The sequence below is a fragment of the Necator americanus genome, chromosome IV, assembly GCF_031761385.1.
Source record: "Necator americanus strain Aroian chromosome IV, whole genome shotgun sequence".
Lineage (NCBI taxonomy): Eukaryota > Metazoa > Nematoda > Chromadorea > Rhabditida > Ancylostomatidae > Necator > Necator americanus.
In genome coordinates, this window is record NC_087374.1 from 15,818,875 (window position 1) to 15,841,058 (window position 22,184).

The 22,184-nt window shown below is 41.3% G+C and overlaps 1 protein-coding gene across 2 annotated transcripts; it reads left to right on the top strand.

Annotated features, from left to right (window-relative positions):
- Positions 1-2,286: 2,286 nt before the first annotated feature.
- On the top strand, positions 2,287-22,129 carry RB195_001434 (uncharacterized protein; the record flags this gene model as incomplete). 2 transcript variants are annotated; one of them, XM_064198202.1, is made up of 55 exons in its annotated part: positions 2,287-2,334; positions 3,615-3,769; positions 4,105-4,208; positions 5,150-5,274; positions 5,369-5,501; positions 6,327-6,425; positions 6,651-6,790; positions 6,998-7,082; positions 7,174-7,302; positions 7,825-7,967; positions 8,050-8,129; positions 8,738-8,856; positions 9,320-9,498; positions 9,562-9,787; positions 9,902-9,969; positions 10,209-10,274; positions 10,542-10,656; positions 10,796-10,978; positions 11,078-11,260; positions 11,473-11,597; positions 11,658-11,820; positions 11,879-12,041; positions 12,106-12,205; positions 12,274-12,393; positions 12,471-12,578; positions 12,871-12,971; positions 13,053-13,182; positions 13,292-13,361; positions 13,475-13,594; positions 14,196-14,362; positions 14,671-14,797; positions 14,864-14,962; positions 15,030-15,181; positions 15,360-15,430; positions 15,543-15,669; positions 15,733-15,915; positions 15,987-16,142; positions 16,460-16,592; positions 16,757-16,884; positions 17,199-17,316; positions 17,372-17,499; positions 17,582-17,654; positions 17,744-17,823; positions 17,911-18,036; positions 18,184-18,289; positions 18,352-18,442; positions 18,540-18,616; positions 18,699-18,854; positions 20,096-20,185; positions 20,245-20,419; positions 20,473-20,575; positions 20,963-21,125; positions 21,282-21,396; positions 21,501-21,658; positions 22,035-22,129. In XM_064198202.1, 55 exons carry the CDS (start codon positions 2,287-2,289, stop codon positions 22,127-22,129), a joined length of 6,777 nt encoding a protein of 2,258 aa, XP_064054083.1. The 2 variants fall into 2 exon arrangements, with proteins under 2 accessions (XP_064054083.1, XP_064054084.1); XM_064198203.1 differs by lacking the exons at positions 10,209-10,274; positions 22,035-22,129 and having other exon boundaries at positions 5,411-5,501; positions 9,562-9,727; positions 21,501-21,684.
- Positions 22,130-22,184: the final 55 nt, after the last annotated feature.

The following is a 22,184-nucleotide window of genomic DNA, read 5'->3' on the forward strand; positions in this document are numbered from 1 at the left end:
ATTCGCTTTAAGAGAGAAAGATGACTCTGGAAATTACAATCGCCTGCTTCTTTATATTAAGTATCCCCTTTCGTTTTTGTGCATTCAGCTGCTCCTCTATTCTTTCATTCCTCAAATTCATCTCTTCCTCCTACACTCGCATCTTTATTTTTCAACAGTTCTTCTACCAGTACAATTCCAAGCGACAGCAGCGTGCCAAGGCAGTGGTAGGCCTTGTGCAATGAGAAATGGAGAAAGAGTCATGAAACGCATAAGGTGGTCCTCAAGCAGCTAACGAAGGTGAATGTCGCAGTGATCGCCGGGAATCCTCTCACTGACCACTGCGCAGCTCCGGGCCGTCTGTTTGCGCTTGCGCAACGATCATTTCCGTCATCGTTAACTTTGCTTCATGTCGCACTTCTGTTTGCTTAGGTAACTGTGCTGCGTCTGCGGCAGCTCACACACTCTCTCTTCCTACAGCATTCTCGCTCTTTTCCAATCTCTCTGTTCTCAGCTCTGCTCCAGTCGCGCGTCGCGGTCATCCTTGTGGACATTAGTTGCAGTGCGTATACTACCAATGCTATCTCATCTTGTCACGTTTTCTATCGTTTTTCCTTCTCTTAAAATAATCCATTACTGTTCGTAGGAGTTGGAGTAGTTGACAATTTTTAAGAGTTCTGTAAATAACATTAATATCTATTTCTACGCTTGTAATATGTAGTCGTAACATTATTCTTTTTATCTTGACAGAAGTAGTTTAGGTAACTTTCGTAAAGTCGTGGAACAATCTGAATTGATTCCGTCGTATGGATATCGTATGGATCAGCTCACAGCTCTTTTAGTGACTTCTTCATTGAGTTTTTCGGAAAGCGATGACAAAAAATATGTTTTTTTTTCAACTTCACGCTATCTTAAATCCTTGCGATCCTGCCTGTAAACGAATTTGCTTCCTCCTTGATCGTTCAGGGTATGCTAGGATTTACAACTGTAGTTCTTTCACTCAGCAGCTACGAAATACCTGGTAAAATGTTTTTTCTTTCTTTCTTTCTCTCTTCCTCTTTCTCTATCTCTACAATAACCACGGCAGTTCTTCGAAAGAAAACGAAAAAGGTGTGGATCCGCGTTTTTTTCTCCGCAGCTTGATCCATTTTGCTGTATATCACTACAAGTGAACATCAGTGGATTCGTAATGACGAGATCTATCCGTCTAGCTTATTTTGAACTCTGAAAAGCTTTTACAAAAAGACCAGTTTTTTTAAATTATTGCGTTTAAATTTGAGTTTTGTTTAATTTAAATTCGATTTACATTAAGTTTGAATTTTTTTAACAAAATTAAAATTTTTAATTTCAAAATTGCATTCCCAATAGTTTTATTGACGGTGGATGCAGCATCATTGTGAGCCTAAAAAATTACATGTCTAGGTACTCTTGTAACATTCTTAATCAACGAAAGTCGCTACTTACTAGTGTTCACATACTCAGTCATTCATTCGTGGAAATTGGTTGCGGGAAATTTCGTTTTTCATTTGCAATGGTATTTTACTGCACTGCTATTTGGGTTTCCTACCACTTTAACCTTTTTATAAGTTATTTTTGTAACAACTAGAGTGCGAAAACTCTATATATCACACCAATTCTGGCGTTGGAAGAAAATTTCTGAACTCATTGTTGAACAAACACACTTTTTTTTCTAAAGAAACACTTTTATGTGCTACAGAGCGCACTTTATAAAATTTATCCGTAGCTATTACATCCCATTTGCAATATGAAGTTATGGCTCTATCGTTCATGGTTTTTCCGGATTCCTGGATGGATTGAACACGCGCGAACAGTGATCAGATCATAAAGAAGAACGGGAACGGTTTGTTTGTCCCACATAATGACTGTGTAGATCTCTGTATGGATAACGGTTCTGTGTAACTAACATCCTCGTGGATTCTCCTAACCCATATTTTGTTCAGAATTTGCCGTAATCGGACTAAAAATAGCTCCACTCCGACAATGCACTATGAAAGGATTTTGAGTTCGTCCTAAATCTTCCTTCGCTAATAAAATTAAATGATTATTAAAAGCTCAGTCCGGAAACTGTACAATTTTCGATCGAAAATTACGAGTTCATAGTATTACTAACATTGTCACGAAAAGAAACTACGAGAACATGTTCACCTAATTATTGATTGCTTTTTGATACGATTTTCCACATACGAACGCTCCTCATTCGTTACTAATACGCTGTTTTGGCGTTGACTTGAACTCAGTTCGATTTCTATTCAGGTGTGCTGAAGACGGGTCACGCGACCCACGACGATGTTACCAAGAGCTAGGACGGTGGTCCTCGCTCTGGCACTAGTATCGGTAGGTTCTTCTTCTCTGTTTTATGACGAATCTTGTAGAAAGACAAGAAGATTTTCCGTCTAGAAAAACTAAACTAAAAAAGATCTTTCGCAGATCAACAGAAAAGAGAAAAATAAATGTTCCATCAAGAAGCACGTATGGGCACTAGCGTTAACGTTCCCATGCGCAACCGCGACGCGTCCGCAACGACTCACACAACTTCACCCTATTTCTCCATTCTGCACACCACCTTTCCTCCTCATTTACTGTCTCAACCAAATGAGCACACGGTGACCCGGGACCCACTGTTTGTACATACATTTACAGTCATTATGTTAGTTATCATTTATGCCATAAGCAACTGCAGAAGTAAGCTCAGAGGCCCAGGTGATATGAGGAAAAACCAGTAGATGATAGGATATATGGGCGAATGAGGGAACAGAAGCAAAAAGGGGTGGATCCATGCGCATAGTGTATTAACACCAACGAATCCAATGTAGTTGAATTCGTAGCAAAACTGAGGAAGAATAACGTTTACCGAAGAACGAGGTTGAGAACTGAAAACTACATTGAACCGCACAACTCGCAGAATTCATTTATTTTTGAACAATTTGTACGCAATAGAAGTTAACGGAATAAAAGTTGAAATTTGTAAGCGTTGATTTTACTGTGTATAATTAACATCAAGTAGGACTATGTTAAAATCTACCTGGAGTACAATCCAACCAACTGAGAAAAGACACATAGTATAAAAGAAAGGTATGAAAATAAAAGTGAGGTCAGGTTAAGGTTTGTGCATCACAAATTGCGAAACATAATTTTATAGTAGGGTCAAAAGGGCATGAAGCACGTACGCAATTGCGTATGCGGCTTCTCTCGAGACGCTTCGGTGAAGCGTAGCGGCTAGGAACGTGGTGAACCCTTGCTGACACCACCCATCGCTGCAGTTTGCGACGGTCCCAACTCGGTTCCAACTGCTTCCTCCACCGCGTCGTTCGCGTACGCAAATGCACCACAACTACTCTCGTGATTCATTTCGTTTTCACTCGACTATAGCTCTGCAGCGCTACCTGTAAGTCACTGAATAAACTGGAAAATACCAACACCTCACGGTGAGGCACCAGCGCACACTAGTTTTGACCAGGTGGAAGGAGAAACAAGATATCGAGGATCTTCCAAAATCATGAAATTTGCATAATCATCCGAAATCCATTATCCCATAATTTCACTAGTCATCTAAATGGCATTAAGCACAGTGTCTCCACACGACAAGCACTTTTCGCAAAATGCAGTTTTTTCAGGAGTCCTTATGCTCATCAAAACAATTGCAACAATCGTCAGTGCTCTCCGATATTGAGTTGCAATGTCCAGAAGGATGGAATCGACTGAGTCAAAAATGCTTCAAAACGTATCACCTGGAGAAAAGCTGGCCACAGGCGTTGCACACCTGTTCGAGGTATTAATTTTAATTCAAGAGAATTCTATGTAGAGTTAAAAAGGCATGAACGGTGCAGTTGCGTAAGCGGTTGCACTCGAAGCGGTGCGGTAAGGATCGAGCGAGGACTCCTGCTACCAACGTTGATTGTTTCGATCTCACCTCGATTCCAACCGCTATCTCCACTGTGCCCCTTTGAGCGCAAGTGCTACACAACTACACCGTGATTCATGTCGTTTTCAATGTTAACAGTTATGCGGACAATATGTCCTGAAGAAAGCTATAAATCTCACTTTGTGATACAACTGCAATGTTGCACATTTGATCTCTGACCTTTGAGTCAAATTGTGCTTCAGGTATGGCGCTAATCTAGCACGAATCGAAACACCGCGCGAGAACAAATTTGTTGCATCTCTTCTCTCTAGGCCAGGCAAATCCATGCAACAAGAAGCTTGGATAGGTGAGCACTTACATTCTCTATCTATAGTGAGATCAACACAACACGGAGCAGTTACGTAAGAGGCTGCGCTCGAGGCGGCGCTGTGATGGTGGCGGTTGGGACCATCGCAGGCTGCAGTGGTGTATGTTGCCAGTAAGGACTTCACTGAGTTTAAATGTAGTTGGGTGGGAGGGATGGCATTCGGAGGCGACAGAATCGAACTGTGCTATTAGTGTGACATGGCGTGCAATGGCTAAAGCGCAACGGCGCAGAAACCTCCACAGAGCACAAAAACCATTCTTAAAGGCATCACCCCACGAATCTGAGCTGGTACGGATTTCAGGTGCAGTATTCGTAGACGACATAGTGGATTATGGAGAGGTGGGTGATTCTGTCAATTTCTTCCTATATGCCGTAAAAAATGGCCTGGAAGATACAGTGCGTGTACAAGGCTGTGCGCTCCAATCGAACTCGTTGCAGAAAATAGCGCGCCGGAACGCTCGAAGCCGTATCTTCCAGGCCGTTTTTTACGGCAATTAGGAAGAAATGGACGGAATCACCCCCTCTCCTTAATCTACGATCCCGTATACGAATACTCCACCTGAAATCCGTACCACCTCAAATTCGTGGGGTGATGCCTTTAAGTGATAGATGGGTTTCTTCTCGGGACCCTAAGACCTAAGCATCAATCTTAGAGGATCCACGGATTAAAGCTGTACAGATCGGATCAGTACACGCTATTACAATAGTAACACAGCCGATGTACACGCCATATTACAGTAGTAGCACAGTTCGATTCTGTCGTTAATTTTACTGACTCAGAAGAGTGTTTACGACCAGTGAACAGCACTCGCTTCGTTTGACTCTCACACCACTACGTGGATGTAGATATCTTGGAATTACAAATATAATTCGTCCAAACAAAGCGTATCTGACCGTCCTCAGTTTATAGGTATTTATAGGTCTAGTTTCTCAACAACAAGAAGATGATGCCGTCTTCGTCTGGAGCGATGGCATACCTGCTAGCAGATACGTCGGCTTTTGGAAGGATTCCGAACCCGACTACAAATCCGGAAGCTGCGCCATGGTAAGCTGATCTAAACTGGTAATAGAGAGTTGTGAACGACAAAACCCTGAGAGGAAGATTCTCGCTAAATCCAATTAGAAATGTACGAATACAGAAAATTAACGGTATTGAGTACAGTAGAGAATCTGAAATTCAGGCAACAGTGTCGAGAACTCAACTGGAATGGAGTCTTGAACGGTGCAATATTCTACGGCCGTTTATCTGCGAAATACCTGCTTGTGTAAAAGGTAAACCAGAACACTCAAAACAAATGAAAAATACGGGATTGGCCTAAAACCCGAACTGAGAATAGTACCAAACATCGTAATTCTGTCTGTAGATGGTGAAGAGCATGGATTTTAGGGTCACTCGCAGAAAAGAAAAAAAAAGTTGTGTTAGAAGCTTTGCATTTCTAGATATTATTTCTAGACAATAGCAACCAGCTTAACCTTTATATACGATACGGAGGCTTAATTCCTTCTGGCTTGCTGGTGGTTTGCATAACTTGACTGACTTTGACTTAGTGAGACATTGAGAAACCAAAACCGCAGCGAGTCCTCCTTCTGTGACGATGAGACTTCGAGCGCATGACAGCGCTTATGGCCACATCGACGCTTCTGCTAACGTCGGAAATTTGATGTGCTTAGATGCAGCAACAAGAACATAGTGATACAATCAGGATCTAATCACGACAAATTCAAACGTATCGGTTTAGCACTATTAGAGTGCATACGAATGCATAGATTATTACTGGAGTGCACTCAAGCAGCGACACAGAAATATACGATTACTCTTACGAGCGACTCTTAATGGTGCCATTCGTGAAGATTTACCTCATCCTTTTCAGCAGCGAGTAGAAATTAGAACTAAACTGCGAATAAAAACAAATCTCTCTTAAAAATCTACCATTGGAAGCTAAAGCTAGCTATTAAAGCTTCAGGAACATTGAGATTCAGAACATTGAGCGATGTCTTATTAATGTAATCTTCTGTTTCGGGCCAACCCCGTATCCTTTATTTTATTTTTTTTATTTTTCACATCAGTAAACGCACATTTAGATTCTCCACGTTTAGGTTCTTTTTTCTGTGCCATTGGTGGATGCGTCCCGGAGTCACGACGATGCAACGGTGTAAACGATTGCGGCGATTTCAGCGATGAGCTGAATTGTCCGGGTCAGTCCCTTTGTGGTTTTCCGCGTTTGCTGTGATTCGCTTAGGCACAAAACCTTAAAGGATTTTTCCTCGAGTAGGGCTATAAATGTTCGCATTGCGGGTCATCTATGGACTTCCAGATCCTCAAAGATTTTCGAAACAGAGAAGTTTACATGGGGGAGGATTGAGTTACCTCGTTTCGAAAATCTCCTCTAGTCTAATAGTAATTTCTGTTCTCCATTTCAGCATCCCATGTCGATCTGGCATGTTTGCAATATGAAAAGGGCGAGTCTGGCAAATTTTCGACTCCTAATTATCCAGCTTCATACAAAGGGAACTCCAACTGCCGATGGGTGATCGAGGCACCGATTAGTAGTCGAATTCAGGTGACATCTTTATAAGTATATCATAATTGTCATTCTTGCATCTCTTTCTTGACATTATGTACAGCTCTAAAGTGGAAGTATGAATGTTTTGACACTTGCAATAATTCCTGCACTGTGAAGAGGTCTACCCGGCTTTTGATGTCCACACAAACTTTTTGAAGTGTTTGTAAGCGCAAATATCGGCAAAGCATGCGATGTTGTTTCCAGCTTACTTTCGACTACTTCGAAACGGAAGAATTTTTCGATATAGTCACTGTACTTGATGGTGGTCCCGCCGAAAATAGCACAACTGGTAAGTCCAGAAATACGTAGTTCTTTTCATATTAAATTGAATCCAAAGTTGTAAACTACTTGTATACCTTACTATTATCACTAATGTTTAGTGATCGCTACGCTTTCTGGCACTAGAAGTGAGAAATTCGACTTGATATCTTCGACAAACATGATTATCGTCCGATTTAGAAGTGATGCTGCTGTGCAAGCGCGTGGATTTCAGGCGCATTGGAGAGCAAGTGAAGTTTTTTTTTTTTAAATTGAGCTTATGGATAAGACATTTTACTTGAACTTCAAAAGGGAATTTTACAAATTAACTGTTGAAAGAAGTAAGCATGCAGCAAATTTATCGTCAGACGCTAATTTTTTATGTGCCCGTTCCATTTTTTCTGCTAACTGTTTCGTATTCGTAGTATTGTGAGAAGTATGTGGGGAAAAAGCGACGCATGCACTTACCTGTTTGGGGAGCCTCGCATGTATAGGCGGGTAGAAATTCGTTGACTTTGAGGAAAGAATCTCAAAAGTGGGATATGCATCGTGACATTAGACCTTAAAAAAGACGGACGTTAAAAATTAAGGGGCCTTAAAAGAAGTGGAAGCATGCAAATTCTACTCTGGTGTTCTAGTGATCGTCGTTTGATTTTTTTTTTGAATTACACAATTTTTCAAAATATATTGTTCGGCTCAAGTATATATTTTTATCTCGCGTTTTCATCCTTCTATATTTTTTTAAAACTTTTCCGACATGTGCAGCATTCCAGTTCCTTTCTCGTGTGGGGGTTTGTTGACAGCGCAGGCTTATGGACAGACGTTTTCGTCCCCACATTACCCATCGGAGTATCCATCCGGCACTGAATGTGTCTGGATAGTTCAAGCACCGAAGCAGCAGCTCATCACTCTAAATGTAAGCTTAGTCCTGAGCTTCCTATTTGAAGCAGCAAGAGAAGAAGGAACAAAAAACATAATTATTCACGCTACTGGTTCAGATCGAGGACATCTCACTCTCTTCCGACGATGCTGTTTTGATCTATGACGGTCCTTCCCCAACATCAGCCGTCTTGGCAAGGTAATAAACGACCTATCAAGATTTGCGCGCGTCACTACTCTTAAGATTTGCCTTTTTGGTCACTTCAGCTCTTCCACCTACTACCTCAAAACAGTGTCAAAAGAAATAATCTGACAACTTGTTAACAACAGCTATCAAGTAGTTCTTGTGCGGTTTACCGCTTATCGGGGTCGAATAGAGTTCTCGAGGAGTACAGCACTCGTGGTTCTTACTGATGATTGCGTTTGAACTCATCTACGTCTACTTTTCATCTATCTTTAGAATTACGCTTGAAATCTGCCAGGCGATTTGCCACTCACATGTGACATTTCAAGTAATTTCAGAAGTAGTCTCCCACATTTCCTAATGACCATGTCTTAGAGGGTTTTTGCTTCTGCTTTTTCGTCATTGAAAAAGGCCGCTGGAGTGGTGTTCTTTTTTTTTTTTAGAAATTCTCCATTAATTGAACGGTTAGAACAAAACTATTTATTAATGTCCTATCGTCTTTACTGTTATAACATTTCCTGTGTTCTTTTGTTCATCAAGAGTTCTAATTTACAAGAAGGCAAACATCTAAAATGTCAACAAGTACTCCTTTTGCTGCTTCGAACGCCCTCACGTTTTTCTAGGCTTTCCGGAAATAGCTCTATCGCTGACTACCTTGTGAGCACACAGAGCAGTCTCTATGTCTACTTCTTATCTAACGTCAAAGGACAGGGACGTGGATTCTCAATAGGTTACAAACGAGGTTTGTTTTATTTCTATTTTTTCGCGATTGTAATTATCATCGCTAAAAATTTCGTGCATTTTTCATTTATCTGTTTTGCGTTTGCTGATTGTGAGTTTCATTGTGCAGGTCTACTGTTGACATGCGAATCCTTCACAACTTTTTTGGATATTCAGAAATATATTACTCGAGTTTGTGCTAAAACACTTTTTTTAGTGTTTTCTCGTAATTCATAGGTATTTTTCGCACTTTCACATAACCTATTCGAGCAACTCACCACTTTAGACAACCTTAGTCTTTGCCGCGAAAGTTTGTATTTGTTTAAGTTTTGAAAAATAATAACATTGAACTACGATTTTGGAAAGTCAGACTAGCTTTCTTTTCAACTTTGCAGCTCGTAAGTTAGGCGTTTATACAAAGGACTTTGTGACCTTTGATATTCGTGTAAAGATCAGTTGACCGGAGATACTTTTTATTGCTTTAGGTTGTGACGTTGTACTACAGCAGTCGTGGGGCAATTTGTTGTCCCCTGGGAGTACCCGAGTACAATATCCACCTGGAGTGCAATGCACATACACCATGGAATTGCCTGATGGACACTCTGATCAACCAATTAGCATGCATTTCAACAAATTTGACATCGCTGCTGACGATTACATTAAGGTACGATTGGTTTAGTAATTTTGTTGATTCCTCTTGTTTTTTTTTTCAATATACTGCTTCTAGGTGTTCGAAGGTTCAGCGAAAGGACGAGCTCTTCACGAAGGATCTGGCTTTAATAACGACCAACGTCCTCCACAACAGTTGGTTTCACGGCTTGGAAGAGCCCAACTCGTCATGCAGACTAACGCTGTGAGGCAAGCGATGGGATTTAACCTCACATTTTCGCTGAGTATGTCTTGCAACATTTTGGACAGTATCGTAACCCTACCCTACGTGTTCAAATTTATAAGTGTGTGTTTCAAACACATATGTGTCCTGTGTCCTCTATCACTCCTTTTCAAATCGTCTTCTCATCATTTTTGAGTGAAATTTCATCATTACATTTTCCTGTGCCTGTTTTCAGATTGCCCAGTGTTGAAAACCCCACCACTAGTTGCACTGTCAACAAAAGCTACGACTTACGGTTCTAAGGTGAGCTCAAGCATTTTCCTTACATTAAGAAACAACTTTATCTGAGATCGAAAATAAGCGTATTGACATTGCTCTTTTTTTCCAAATGAGAAAGAATTAGTATTGTTGGAGATCCTCAGCAATTTGTTGTTTGGTTTTACAGATGAATGGTTCTAATAATGGACCAGGTGTGGTGCTAATAGCTGGATAATTTAAAGTTGATTTTAGTGGTAGAAAATAGTGCCGTGATTTTCCTTCAGATAATGTTTGATGAAGTCGAAGCAAAAATTCGAAACAAAGCCACTAAACCACAGTACTTGAATAAGGTGACAACCGTTAGTTAACAGCTATCTGGCACACCGAATCAAAATATAATAGCTTGCTCTTTTATGAGGAATGCGTAGGTAAATATGAAGTGTCATCAGCTAAATTGGAATGTTACTTTTTTCCACCAACATCCTACCTATTAAATTCATTTTATCCAGTTTCCAAGCCATCTAGTTTTGTAATTTGGTTTTGACGCGTCTCAATAATACCCTGGCCCACAGAGACATTTTGTCATCGTTATAACATTTATGGAGGTTTTGCTTCAGGTGACCGTATCTTGTCCGCCTGGATTTGAATTTGCATCCGGACGTGGACGAACCTTTGACGTGAGCTGCAAACTTGGTGGCAAGTGGACAGAAGATGTACTGCCTAATTGTCAACGTGAGCTTTTTTTCTGTCGTTTGGTTTTTTCGATGTCGAATTAGTTAGGGTCACTCTTCTCAGAGACATCATGCCCGCTATTCTTCCTCCTTTCCGTTTTCTTTTCGTGGTGAAAATGGTTAGAAAAAAATTAATTCAGCGGTCTACTGCTCTGCTGTACCACAAATTGCAAACGGGTTCGCAGAATCAGCCTCGAACGTTTCTTTTGGTGGAATCGCAAAGTATTCATGTTATGAAGGATTTGCCTTTGCCAGCACTAACACCATAGAAGAGATTCGTTGCGGTATCGACGGCAACTGGAGTACAGCACCAAGCTGCAGAGGTTGGCTTTTTGTCATTTTTGTTTGCGGTATTTTCTTTTGCATGACACACAGTTTGTCAACACTTTTTTTGACTCACTTTATCAAATGTCATTTTCCAGCGGCTGTGTGCCCAGCCCTACCAACGTTCGCAAATGGAGATCGCCATCTTGAATTTGGTGATGGAACAGGTTACGGTACTGTATTTCGTTTCGATTGCCGGCCAGGATATCGACGCGAAGGTGCTGCTACTCTGTTGTGCAAATCGGGCGGGCAATGGTCTTTCGAGCAGCCAAAGTGCACAAGTAAGAAACTTGGTTTCTTGCATCGTCGATTCCACTTCAGTTTATTCCCTTAAACAATTGCGAGCAGGTAGTGGTATAACAATTAATGATACAGTAATTTAGAGCGTCCAGTTTTATTTAGATTGTATTTTTTATCATGTATGGTTACTATTCGTCAGTTCACCATTAATAATAAGCTTTATCAGTCATTCACTTGTATTCAGTAATTGCAGAATTAACCTGTTCTTTTATCCCACGGATTAGCAACGGACGTTTAAGTCTTCCTCAGCCATTCCAGTTCGGTGATGTGGCCAGGGTACACTGTGATGCTGGCTTCCACGTAGATGGGCCTGAGGAGGTCTGCGCCGTAATTTTCCACTGCGAAATGGATTTGTAGTAATGGATTTCGCGATTACAGGTGAAGTGTTTGGCAAATCAGACTCTCTCTACCGTCCCTTCATGTCGTGATGTTGACGAATGCGAGGAGGGATTGGCTCAGTGCCAAGACGCATCCACTAGATGTGTGAACTTACCAGGAGGATACATGTGTCAGTGCTTGGATGGATTCCAACCGCACTTAGGTGTGTCTAATTCTAAGTTGTTCTGGAAATTCGCTTCTTAGAATTACATTGTTTTTAGTGTGTCCGACTCCATCGGTTTTGCCGATCTCGACTCTGATGGCGTCATCTGAATCTATATTGCCTTCTGCGTTTTCAACGTCTGGCTGGTGCGCCAGTAAATCGGACGCTCAGAAATCAATCACGCTACACTTTACAGTCGCCAAAGTTATCGAAAAGATCAGGTAGTCTACTTTCAAAGTGTGCTGTTTGTTAATTAATGCAGCAGCAAAGATGAGAAGATTTGAGGTTTGAAAAGACGACTAAAGGAGAAGTCACCTCCATCCACATTCGATACAGCGAAGAGGAAACCAAATCTCTGAGAGAGTTATCGATTGATGGCAAGAATGTAATGATTAAAACTATATCTATCTATAATACAAATCTACTATTTCCATAATTTTTATTTCTTTTAAGGAGTTCCCCGTAAATAGCGGGTCAACTTCAGGAAGTGACGTTTTCGACCTACCGTACACCATTGAATCCCGTATCGTTGAGATTACTGTGGTGTCGTTCAAGAATGAAGCATGTATGAAAGTGTGTGAAAGTGTCGTTTTTCCGTAGCTCCATGGATTCCAAATTCACTTATGTGTAGCATTGAATGATCTGTTCAGGTAGAACTGTTAGGCTGTCAGAAATCCTCCTGCTCGGATGTGAATGAATGCATGACTGAAAATGGGCACTGCGATCAGATTTGTGTGAACAAACAAGGTTCCTACAAGGTTTGTCCTATTCTAGAGCTTCTCTGTCTAGCGATGATTTTTCTTCCTTCAGAATATATTTATTTCTTCAACTACATACTTTTGAGAATGCCTGGCTTTATGTTTTGTTGATCTTCAGTTCCTAGTTTCAGTAAAATTGCTGTAAGATATTGCACTTGGAATCGTAGATGTCTACTTTCGAGGAACTTTCCTTTCCTTTCCTTCCTTTCTCTGAATAACGTCTAATTGAATGCTCCCACTTTCTTTAATTCTATCCGTCTTTTATTTTCGTCTTTATTCCATGAAGTTTTAGTGTGCGTGTCGTGAAGGATTTGACCTATTTGTTGAAAACGGCCAGCAAGAAGTATTTTTGGAAGAAGGTGAAACAGGAGAGCATCCAATGGACGTAATCAAGTAAGTAGTTCCTGTTCTAAAAATATCTGCTTTTTGGTGGGTCAGTCTCTGTTTTCGTTGTTTGAATTTCTCGATTTATAGGTTCAACAAAACGTGCATTCCGCGATCATGCCCATTTATCCACTCTCCCGATAATGGGAAATTGCTGAGCACTTTGAAAAGGTTTAACTATCCCGTGGTGGTTCAGTTCCAGTGCAATTTTGGCTACCAAGTTAGTTTTTGTCTTTCTATTGCCTATTGCCAAAGAAATAGTTGCTAATCAAATGAATGCTTACTCACGTGTGCTTCTATGGAGTTATGCTAAAAACTCCAACTTTCAGATGATGGGACCAGATTTCTTACAGTGTCTGTCTGACGGATCATGGAATGGGACGGCACCGTACTGTCTGCGTATGTTTTTCACAGTAATATGTTTTCATCAACTCCTACAGTTCAATTGCTCGGGATTTCAGGATGGGATGTATTTACTTTGCTTTGCAGAATGTTTGCTTTATCTGTTTCAGCGGCTACTTGCCAGGGGCTGAAGAACAATTCAGCGATTGGCTTATTTGTATCGCCTGAGAATAGCACTATTGGTTATGGGCAGAACGTTTCTATTGTTTGTACCCAGCAAAATAGGCCAGGTGAGAATAATTCATCTTTGGAATCAGTATTTTTGTCTCTTTCAAGTTTGGTGTTTACTTCTTCTCGCTCTTCAAATCGCTTGCCAACCACTATAATGAAGTCAGTTTTGCGAACAACTCTTTCCAGCGTCTTGGGTTTACCTTTGCTTCCGTGTTGAAAAATTTAATTTAAAGGCATCACTTCACGAATCTGGTATGGTACGGGTTTCAGACGGGTAATGCCTATACGGGGACGTAGATTGTGGGGAAGAGGGTGATTCCATTCATCTCTCGCTGTATGAATATGAGAGTATCAGTATGAACGGACGACCCCAGAGCGCTGTTTCTTACGACGTCCTCTATTGCAGCGCGCCACTCGTGCGCCCTCCCTCCTGCGACTCGTCGAAAACCCATTCGGAAAAATCGCAGGCGAGGGCTCCGCGCAAGGGTTGCGTATTGCAACAGAAGCCGTCGTAAGAAAGTTCCGGGGCCGTCCGTCTACACTCATCACTCATCTCGAAATCACCCCCTTCCCACAATCTAAGTCCCCCTATAAGCATCACCCGCCTGAAACCCGTACCATCCCAGATTCGTGGGGTGATGCCTTTGATTTGCTGTTTAGCTCGAACCTCTCCTTTGTCTTCATTCCGCGAATGCGTATTCGACCCTCAGTCAGATGGACGCGAATACTGGCTGTCTGGACCAGCGGTTGATTGCCCGTTTGTGGATTGTGGACCGCCGCCGGTGTTGGCTGGTGCTATTTACGAAGGCGATCATAAAAGTTACAAGGTAATAACTGGATCAAAGCAGACGTTTTCAGGAGTCTTGATATGCATTTCCAAAGTCTTCTCCTAACCTCCTAGTTGTTTTTTCTTTGCAATTCTTGAAATACCCACAAATTTTTGGTGACTTTGATGATTTTTCGCTTGCATTTTGATGCTTCTAAGTAGCTAAAGTCTATTATATCGTTCACGTCTTTCATATTATTTTTAATCTAATACGCTTGTTCCCAACTTTTCGTATTTTTGTCTTCCCCAATGTATGGGGAATCAGAACTATATCTTCGTTTATAATGCACCAAACTTCCTTTTTTAAAGGTTGGGTCTACTCTCATCTTTACTTGTCGTCCACCCTATTCGCTCGTAGGTAAATCCTCGGCTGGTGACCAAAGCGTCAAATGTGGAGTGGATGCCTCATGGGACCTTGGAGATCTTCGTTGCGAGGGTTAGTTTTCAGGAAATTACAGATTATTTCCAGAGTAGTTTGGCTGATTAGTCTAAATCTTTTCAGGACCAGTCTGTGTAGATCCAGGGTTTCCCGACGATGGCTCAATAGAGTTAGATAGCGTCGAAGAAGGAGCAGTAGCGAAATTCTCATGCAATAGACCAGGTCCTCTTTCCTCTATTTTTTGCATACTGATCGGTTTCCGCTTGATTTATCGGCAAATTTCTTGTAGGATTTCGTCCATTTCCATCATCATCTATACAGTGCAGTTTGGGGGCAGCTTGCGTGCTCAGCGAAGACGTAGGCATCTCCTCTGGGTTCATTCCGGATGGAGCGTTCGCAGACAACTCGGATAGCACTAACTGGGGCTACGAGCCGCACAAGGTCCGATTTAAAATTGCAAATGTTAATTATATTCATTATATTGCTATCAAAGCGACAATTTTCTGATGAGTGTTTTGTTGTTTTTGAGTATGGTTCACTACACATGTTCTTATGCTTGAACACTTTCGTATCTAAACTATACCTTAAAACACTTCGGTAATAGCATTATACTTTGAAGGCAAGGCTGTCTTCAACTGGCTGGTGTGGATCCAAAGATGCCTTTATTTTCCTCAGCGTGGATCTGCAGAGGTTTGTTACTACCCGGTTTTTTTTTTCGAGAAGAACACCTTTTTTGCGTTGTTTTAACGAACTACGAACGACTATCGTTTTTTTTTGAAAGTTTTTAATAAATGGTTTGAAGAATTTATACCTTAACCACGCTTCGCATGGCGGGGGTTGCTGGAAGTGGATACCTGAGAGGTCATGTAACTAAGATGCAGTTGTTCTATAAGACCCAATTCAGCCACAATTACGATACTTATCCTGTGGTGGGTGAGCCGACGAGCTATCGATACGGTTTTCTTCTTTAGAAGAAATTCAGTGGTGTTCAGGAATTCGAAACACCGTCTGGAAATCACAACGCAATGCATCAGTTCGAATTGACACCTTCTTTACGTGCGCGCTACATTCTGCTAGGAGTAGCAGAATATGAAGGAAATCCTTGCATTCGATTCGATCTACTAGGATGTCTAGCGCCTATGACAGTTTCCCATGAGGTTCCAGCTCATCTCCAGGTGAGTTGGTTCAGCTTCTCCTAATATCTATGGCTTCATCTGAAGTGTGTCAAACAAAAAATAGTGTTTAGGTTGGCTGGAATGGTTCAGTGCCGCAGTGCATAGATGCGGAGCCACCATCGTTTCTCAACTGTCCTACAAGTCCCATATTTGCCGAAACAGACGAGAATGGGCAAATCAAGCCGATTCAGTACGAGGAACCTAAAGCTGAGGATAACAGCGGAAGGGTAAGGACACGTAATGTTTTTATCCTTGATTTTTCTATCTTTGGGGTGCAAGTGCCTCGTTATTCAGCTTCATAAAGCTTTTAGAGCACCTCTCATTATTCAAATGTTTTAGAGTGGAAATACATGTCCTTGCACAAAATAAAGAATTGAAAAAAAATCTTCTATGGAGTATCTGTAGTTGGAAATACGAAATGACTAACAGTTTCTCCTGTTTTCTTGTTTGTATGCTTAGTACGATTTCGTTTTTGAAAAATAGTAGCGTCAATATCTTCTTTGACTTCTTTTTCTTCCGCCTATTTTTGTCAGCCTATGTTCAGGTAGCACATATGCGAGTGGAGCCGTCTGGATTCACACCAGGACGTCTAATCAGCTCAGATATTGATGTTGTATATACCGTTTTTGATGATGCAGGCAATGCCGCGGATTGTGTAGTGAAACTAAAAATTCCTGGTAACTGCAGTTTTTATCAATTTTATATTAAATAACTATAAAAACTTGATCTTTACCCCATTATATTTGTTCCTTTTCTTTCTCTAACACTTGTTTTTGATAGGAGACTTTGTTTATTAAAGAGTTCTTCGGGTCGACAAGAGTCTACGGCTATAATATTTTAGATACGATTCCTCCTGTGATGAAATGTCCAGATTCTTACGGTCTATCGGCGTATGAGCCATCTATGCGGGCTATATTTAATCTTACTACTGTTCCTATGGTTATCCAGGATGTGTCGAATATCACTGAGGTATACCTGATTTTTTTTCATGAATTGCTGCGGGTAGGATTAGAAAGGACTCCAACATTTCAGTGGTCGTCTAGCTTTTGTATTTCCTTTTGCTTTTCTTTAGTAAAGGGAAGTTCCTTCATTTCCTTTGGTTTCTCCTCCTTTTTCATTTTCGGTTTTTTATTGTTAGTATTTAGTATTAGCATGTAAAAGAATAGATTTTTTCCACTTGTTTACTCTTCTATTATTAATATCACTGAGGTATTATTAATCCGGTTTACATAATTCCTGGCAGTGAACCCTTGAGTGGTTTTTGCAGTTCTCTTACTTTATAGGTGATATTTACTCCTTCCGAAGCTGTTCTGGAAATAGGAGATTTTGTTGAAATTGAAGTTACTGCTACTGACGCCCTGGCAAACCGAAATCAGTGCAAATTCCAAGTTGCTTATGTTTGTGAGTATGAGTCTACACCTTTGATGAATAACTACTGCGAGTGAGATTCTTCTAGCCGAACCATGCTCAGCTGAGTCTCTGTCTACTGCAGAGCACGTTGTGAAGACATGCACGAAGAAAGATGATATAATGGCTTGCACTGTGGCTTGCGAGAAAGGATACAGATTTGTCGATATTGATAAGGTGCGTTTGCGAGTCTTAGCCTTTTGAAAAACTCTGAGAAAAGCTTGAGTCTTGGAAAAGGAGACGTAAGCGTTGTCTTCAGGTTGCGAAAGAATTCAGTTGCGAATCGGGAAGCTGGTCCCCTTCAGGAAATGCTCCAGCCTGTGTCCTTATTTGTAAGTGCTACATCAAAGCAGTCTGTATTTCCTTCTCCTATTACTATGTACGTACTCTTCTTTCAAAGAAGTCACCGAATACGTTTAAGCAAGAGAACCGGCACGATATGAGTTGAACGTGGCTGTAAGTTATCCCAGCTCATCACCTGCTCCAGAGCATTGTCTAAAGGTAGCTGGAGCTAATTTTTCATTTTGTTCGTTTCTTTACATGAAGTAAGCTGTAGGAACTGACCAAGACGTAACTATACACTTTTAGGGCTACGCAACTCTCGCTGCTGCTTCCTTTGATTCGTTAGACGAAGTGCTAAGTCAACGGTGCTCTAGTTCGGTGCAGGTGTTTGTGCGCTTCTTGGATGCAGAATTTACCAATGAAAAAGGAACTGTATGCAATATTTCTTTTTTTTCATGTCTCAGTTTTCAATGACGGTCACATTTTACTTTTTTTTTCGTGGTTCAAATTTCCACTAGAAAATTTATGTCGCAGACCAATCTGGTTTTACTTGTCTTGTAATGAATTTTTCCCGCTTAGATCAGCGGCAACTACACCGTCCAAATTCTTCCCACTGTCCTTCAAAATGTCTTCTACGATCTGTGTGGACTCACGCTTAGGACGATATTTGATCTAAGGATACCAGGTATGCCTATTCTTTTGATGTTGTTTCCATCAAACTGACTGCTATGCATCACTCATTTTTAGGTGCTACGACTCCAATACGCAGCCTTCTTGCCCTAAGCGGTGAGTCAATCCCATCTCAAGGCATCGGCTGTCCTCAACTGACCGCTTCCAAGTAGGTATCCTTGTAGACTGCGTTGACTAATCGAAGAAAAGACCCAGGCTCTGTTCTTTATTATCATCCTAGATCATTAGTGTAATAAATGTCCCAGATCAACCATAACGCAAGGATTTGGGTGTATTGATGGTGAGGTTTTACGACAGGGCAATGATCAACTACCAGAGTGTTGTGAGTTAAATGTTCTCCTTGACAGCGATAAATAAACGTTTGAAATAAGTAGAATGCAGTAACGCGATATCGGACTTTACAGTGCCATGCCCTGTTGGATCTGTGAATGTGAATAACACTTGTGTACGATGTCCACTTGGATCGTACCAGGATGAACCTGGACAATTAGCCTGCAAAGCATGCCCTGAGGGCACGTATACGCAATACGATGGAGCTCTTTCTCGAAAAAGTTGCCTAAGTTAGATTTTCTGTTTTTGCTTTTACCCACCCATCTTACTACAAAACTGCAAGACGCCCTGCATTATTATTTTATTTGTACTTTACTAGCGTACTACATGTATTTGATTGGCTGAGTGTTAAACTTCAACTTGATGGAATGTTCAAAATTTCCTGTGGTTATTTTCTATCCGTTTGATCTTAATTGATTTCCACTGGTCCCATCACCATTATCCCTGAAGATCATGAATATCCGGATTCTTATAACTTCAGAGGATATGCTTCAGCGAAGAAAAACTCAAGAAGAAGCTTAGAGAGGACATTGACGCTCGTCTAGGTAAACGGGAGTTGGTGAAGTCAACGAGTGAGGTGCTCCCTGCTTTTGAACTCGCAATTCACATCGTATATCAAAAATTGCTGAGTTACGGCTCTAACTCTTCGCTGATGCGAATGCATTGGTCATGCTGTATGTTTGTGCTTGGGATCTAGACGTGGTCCAAAATCTGATTTCTTTCAAATCTTCTTCATTAGTATTGCTCATGTTTGACTGTCTTTGAATCTCGGCATGTTGAAACGTAGTTTTTAATTGATTTTCTTGAGCTGTAGCCAAGATTGGTATTGATCGTCTTTATTAAACAACAGTTAGCGTTTCGACGTTATCGCCTTCGTACGAACCTGGAAAAATCAAACCCATTAGTGATTTATCCTCTCAAGCGCTTTTTCGCCCTACAGAAAGCACTCAAACGGTAGAGAAACTCAAACAGCAACACATTGGCTAGTGCTTGCCCCATTAGCTAGACTTGGTAACGCAACAGACCACCACGTACCACAACTACGAGTCACAAGGGTTTTATATAGGGACCTCATGGCCCGCCCCAAAAGATCAAAACCCACATAGGTCTTGATATGGGGATAGCAATGCAGTCATCCTTCTTGTTCATTTTTGGACTTTTGACGGTTATCCAAAACGCCTCTAGTGTTCTGCTTGCTGTGATCTCGGACTCGTAGGAGAATATACTAACTTCTACCTCTACTTCGGAATTTGGATGACCTATTCTACGGTGTGGACCGTGTGGGGTGAAGATTGGTATTGATCGTCTTTATTAAACAACAGATAACCCCGAAACGTTAGCTGTTGTTTAATAAAGACGATCAGTACCAATCTTGGCTACAGCTCAAGAAAATCAATTAAAAGCCTCTTCATTAGATTTTTCGAAGTGCCACGTCAGTTTCTTTACTCTTTTTTGTATATTTTCTTTTCAGCTGTGTGTGGCAATGGGATGTACAGTGCGACCGGTCTAGTACCGTGCCAGCTTTGTCCTCGTCATACGTTCTCGGGACCACCCAGTGCTGGTAGACAGGATTCACATTAATGAGTTTTTTTGTATAGTGAAATGGTAGCGATTTTCTAGGTGGATTCAAGAAATGTACGGCTTGTCCATCCGGCACTTATACTGCTAGACTTGGCTCGGGTGGTCCTTCACAATGTAAACAGCCTTGCCAAGCAGGAACGTTTAGTTTATCTGGGCTAGAGCCGTGCTCTCAATGTCCGCTGCATCATTACCAGCCAGCTTTGGGACAGCAGAGGTGATAGGGAGCCTCCGGAATAACGCGTTTTGAATTAAGGATCTTGTGTTTAGATGTCTACAATGTTCCAACGAGACAGCCACGAGCAACGAAGGTCAAGCTGCAGAATCAGCATGTGAAGCTGTAGTCTGCAGTGCGAAGCAATGTGAGAACAAGGTAACATTTGATCACGATGCGGAACCTCCTTTCCGCTTTTTTTTCAAATTACTCAGTAGAAATATGTGCTCTGAACTATGATGAGGAGTCAATATAAACTTTTATGTTAGAGTCAACTTTTATTGTCGGCAGAAACGAGACTGCGGATGCATGTTTAACATATAATAGAAAACTATCAAAAGCTACTATTATGTATTGCAAAACCCGTTTTGTTTTCGCCATCATCCTAACTTGCAATTTCTGCATTATCTCAAATATTTAAATTTGCCCACTCTTTGGGCTCCATCCTTGATTTTCAATTCATTAAACCCACATATTCCTTTCCATGTCGCATTCAACGGCCATGCATTAGCAATTTTGTTGGCTAAAATTAACAAGCGTTGATAGGCTGAATGCGTGGTACGAGATCATCGCGCGGTGTGTGAGTGCCGTCCAGGATTTGTTGGAGAACGATGTGAGCTGAATGAACCAGTTTGTGAGTCAAAACCGTGCTTCAATGGTGGTTCCTGTGAGGCGATCGCTGGGACATTTAGATGCATTTGTCCTCAAAGTGAGTTCGAAAGTTTTGAAGTGTTTCACGGAGCACTTATTTTAAATCTATTTTTCTATCTTGTTCTCTACTTTCGAAAGCGAAAAACGATATCAACCAGAAAAGGGAATGTCCAAGAGTTGGAAGTAGTGCTGTCCAGTGATTGTTTCTTGTTAGATTTCACTGGGACCCGCTGTCAATTTGGAGTTGATGAATGTATTGGCGTATCTTGTCCCAATGGTGGGGTATGTCATGATCTACCAGGTCCTAATACAACAAAGTGCTTGTGCAGGTGGGTCCGAGTAATTCTGTTCGACTGATACGTATTTCATTGATCCTGCTTTTTTTTGATTTCGCTAACAGTTTATTCTTTCTCGGTATATTTCTGTTCTTCAGAACTGGTTTCTCCGGCGCAGACTGTGCTGAGATCGAAGATATATGCTCCTCGGCAAATCCATGCCACAATGGAGCTGACTGCATTCCATTGAAATTGGGAAGATTCAAATGCAGGTGCTTGCCGGGATGGGAAGGTCCCACTTGTGAGATCAATATCGGTGGGTTTTGTACGGTCCGCTCTTGAAAATTATGGACTCAATTCATTTCTTTATTCCTTTTTATGTCCTATCGTTCATTTTTGGGGCGGGTGTAGTGTAGCGGTTAGAAGTTTCGCTTCCTGCGCGATCGACCGGAGGTTCGAATCTGCCCTTGTGCTCACCAAGCCTTCCATCCCTTCGGGATCGATAAATTACCAGGCTTTACCTTATAAATTAGGATACCAGACTTGTCTAGGAGAATAAAAACACTGACTTAACACATCGGCTAGCCACCACAATTCATTGTATAGGCCAGCTACACGTTCGTAAACCTCAAACGCGATTGATCAACGCCAGATACTCTATCCTTTATTCTTTATCGTTCATTTTTGTGCAGCTTTCACCACTTTGGTTACCAAAAATGCGTCTGACCTTTTGCCTGAAGGTTGTTTGATTGCAAAAGTGTGCTCAACTGGTACTTTTGTCAGCTAGATGTAGCCAGAGAAGCGCTACTTATCTTTACTAAAACTCCTGGAACGGGCATCTT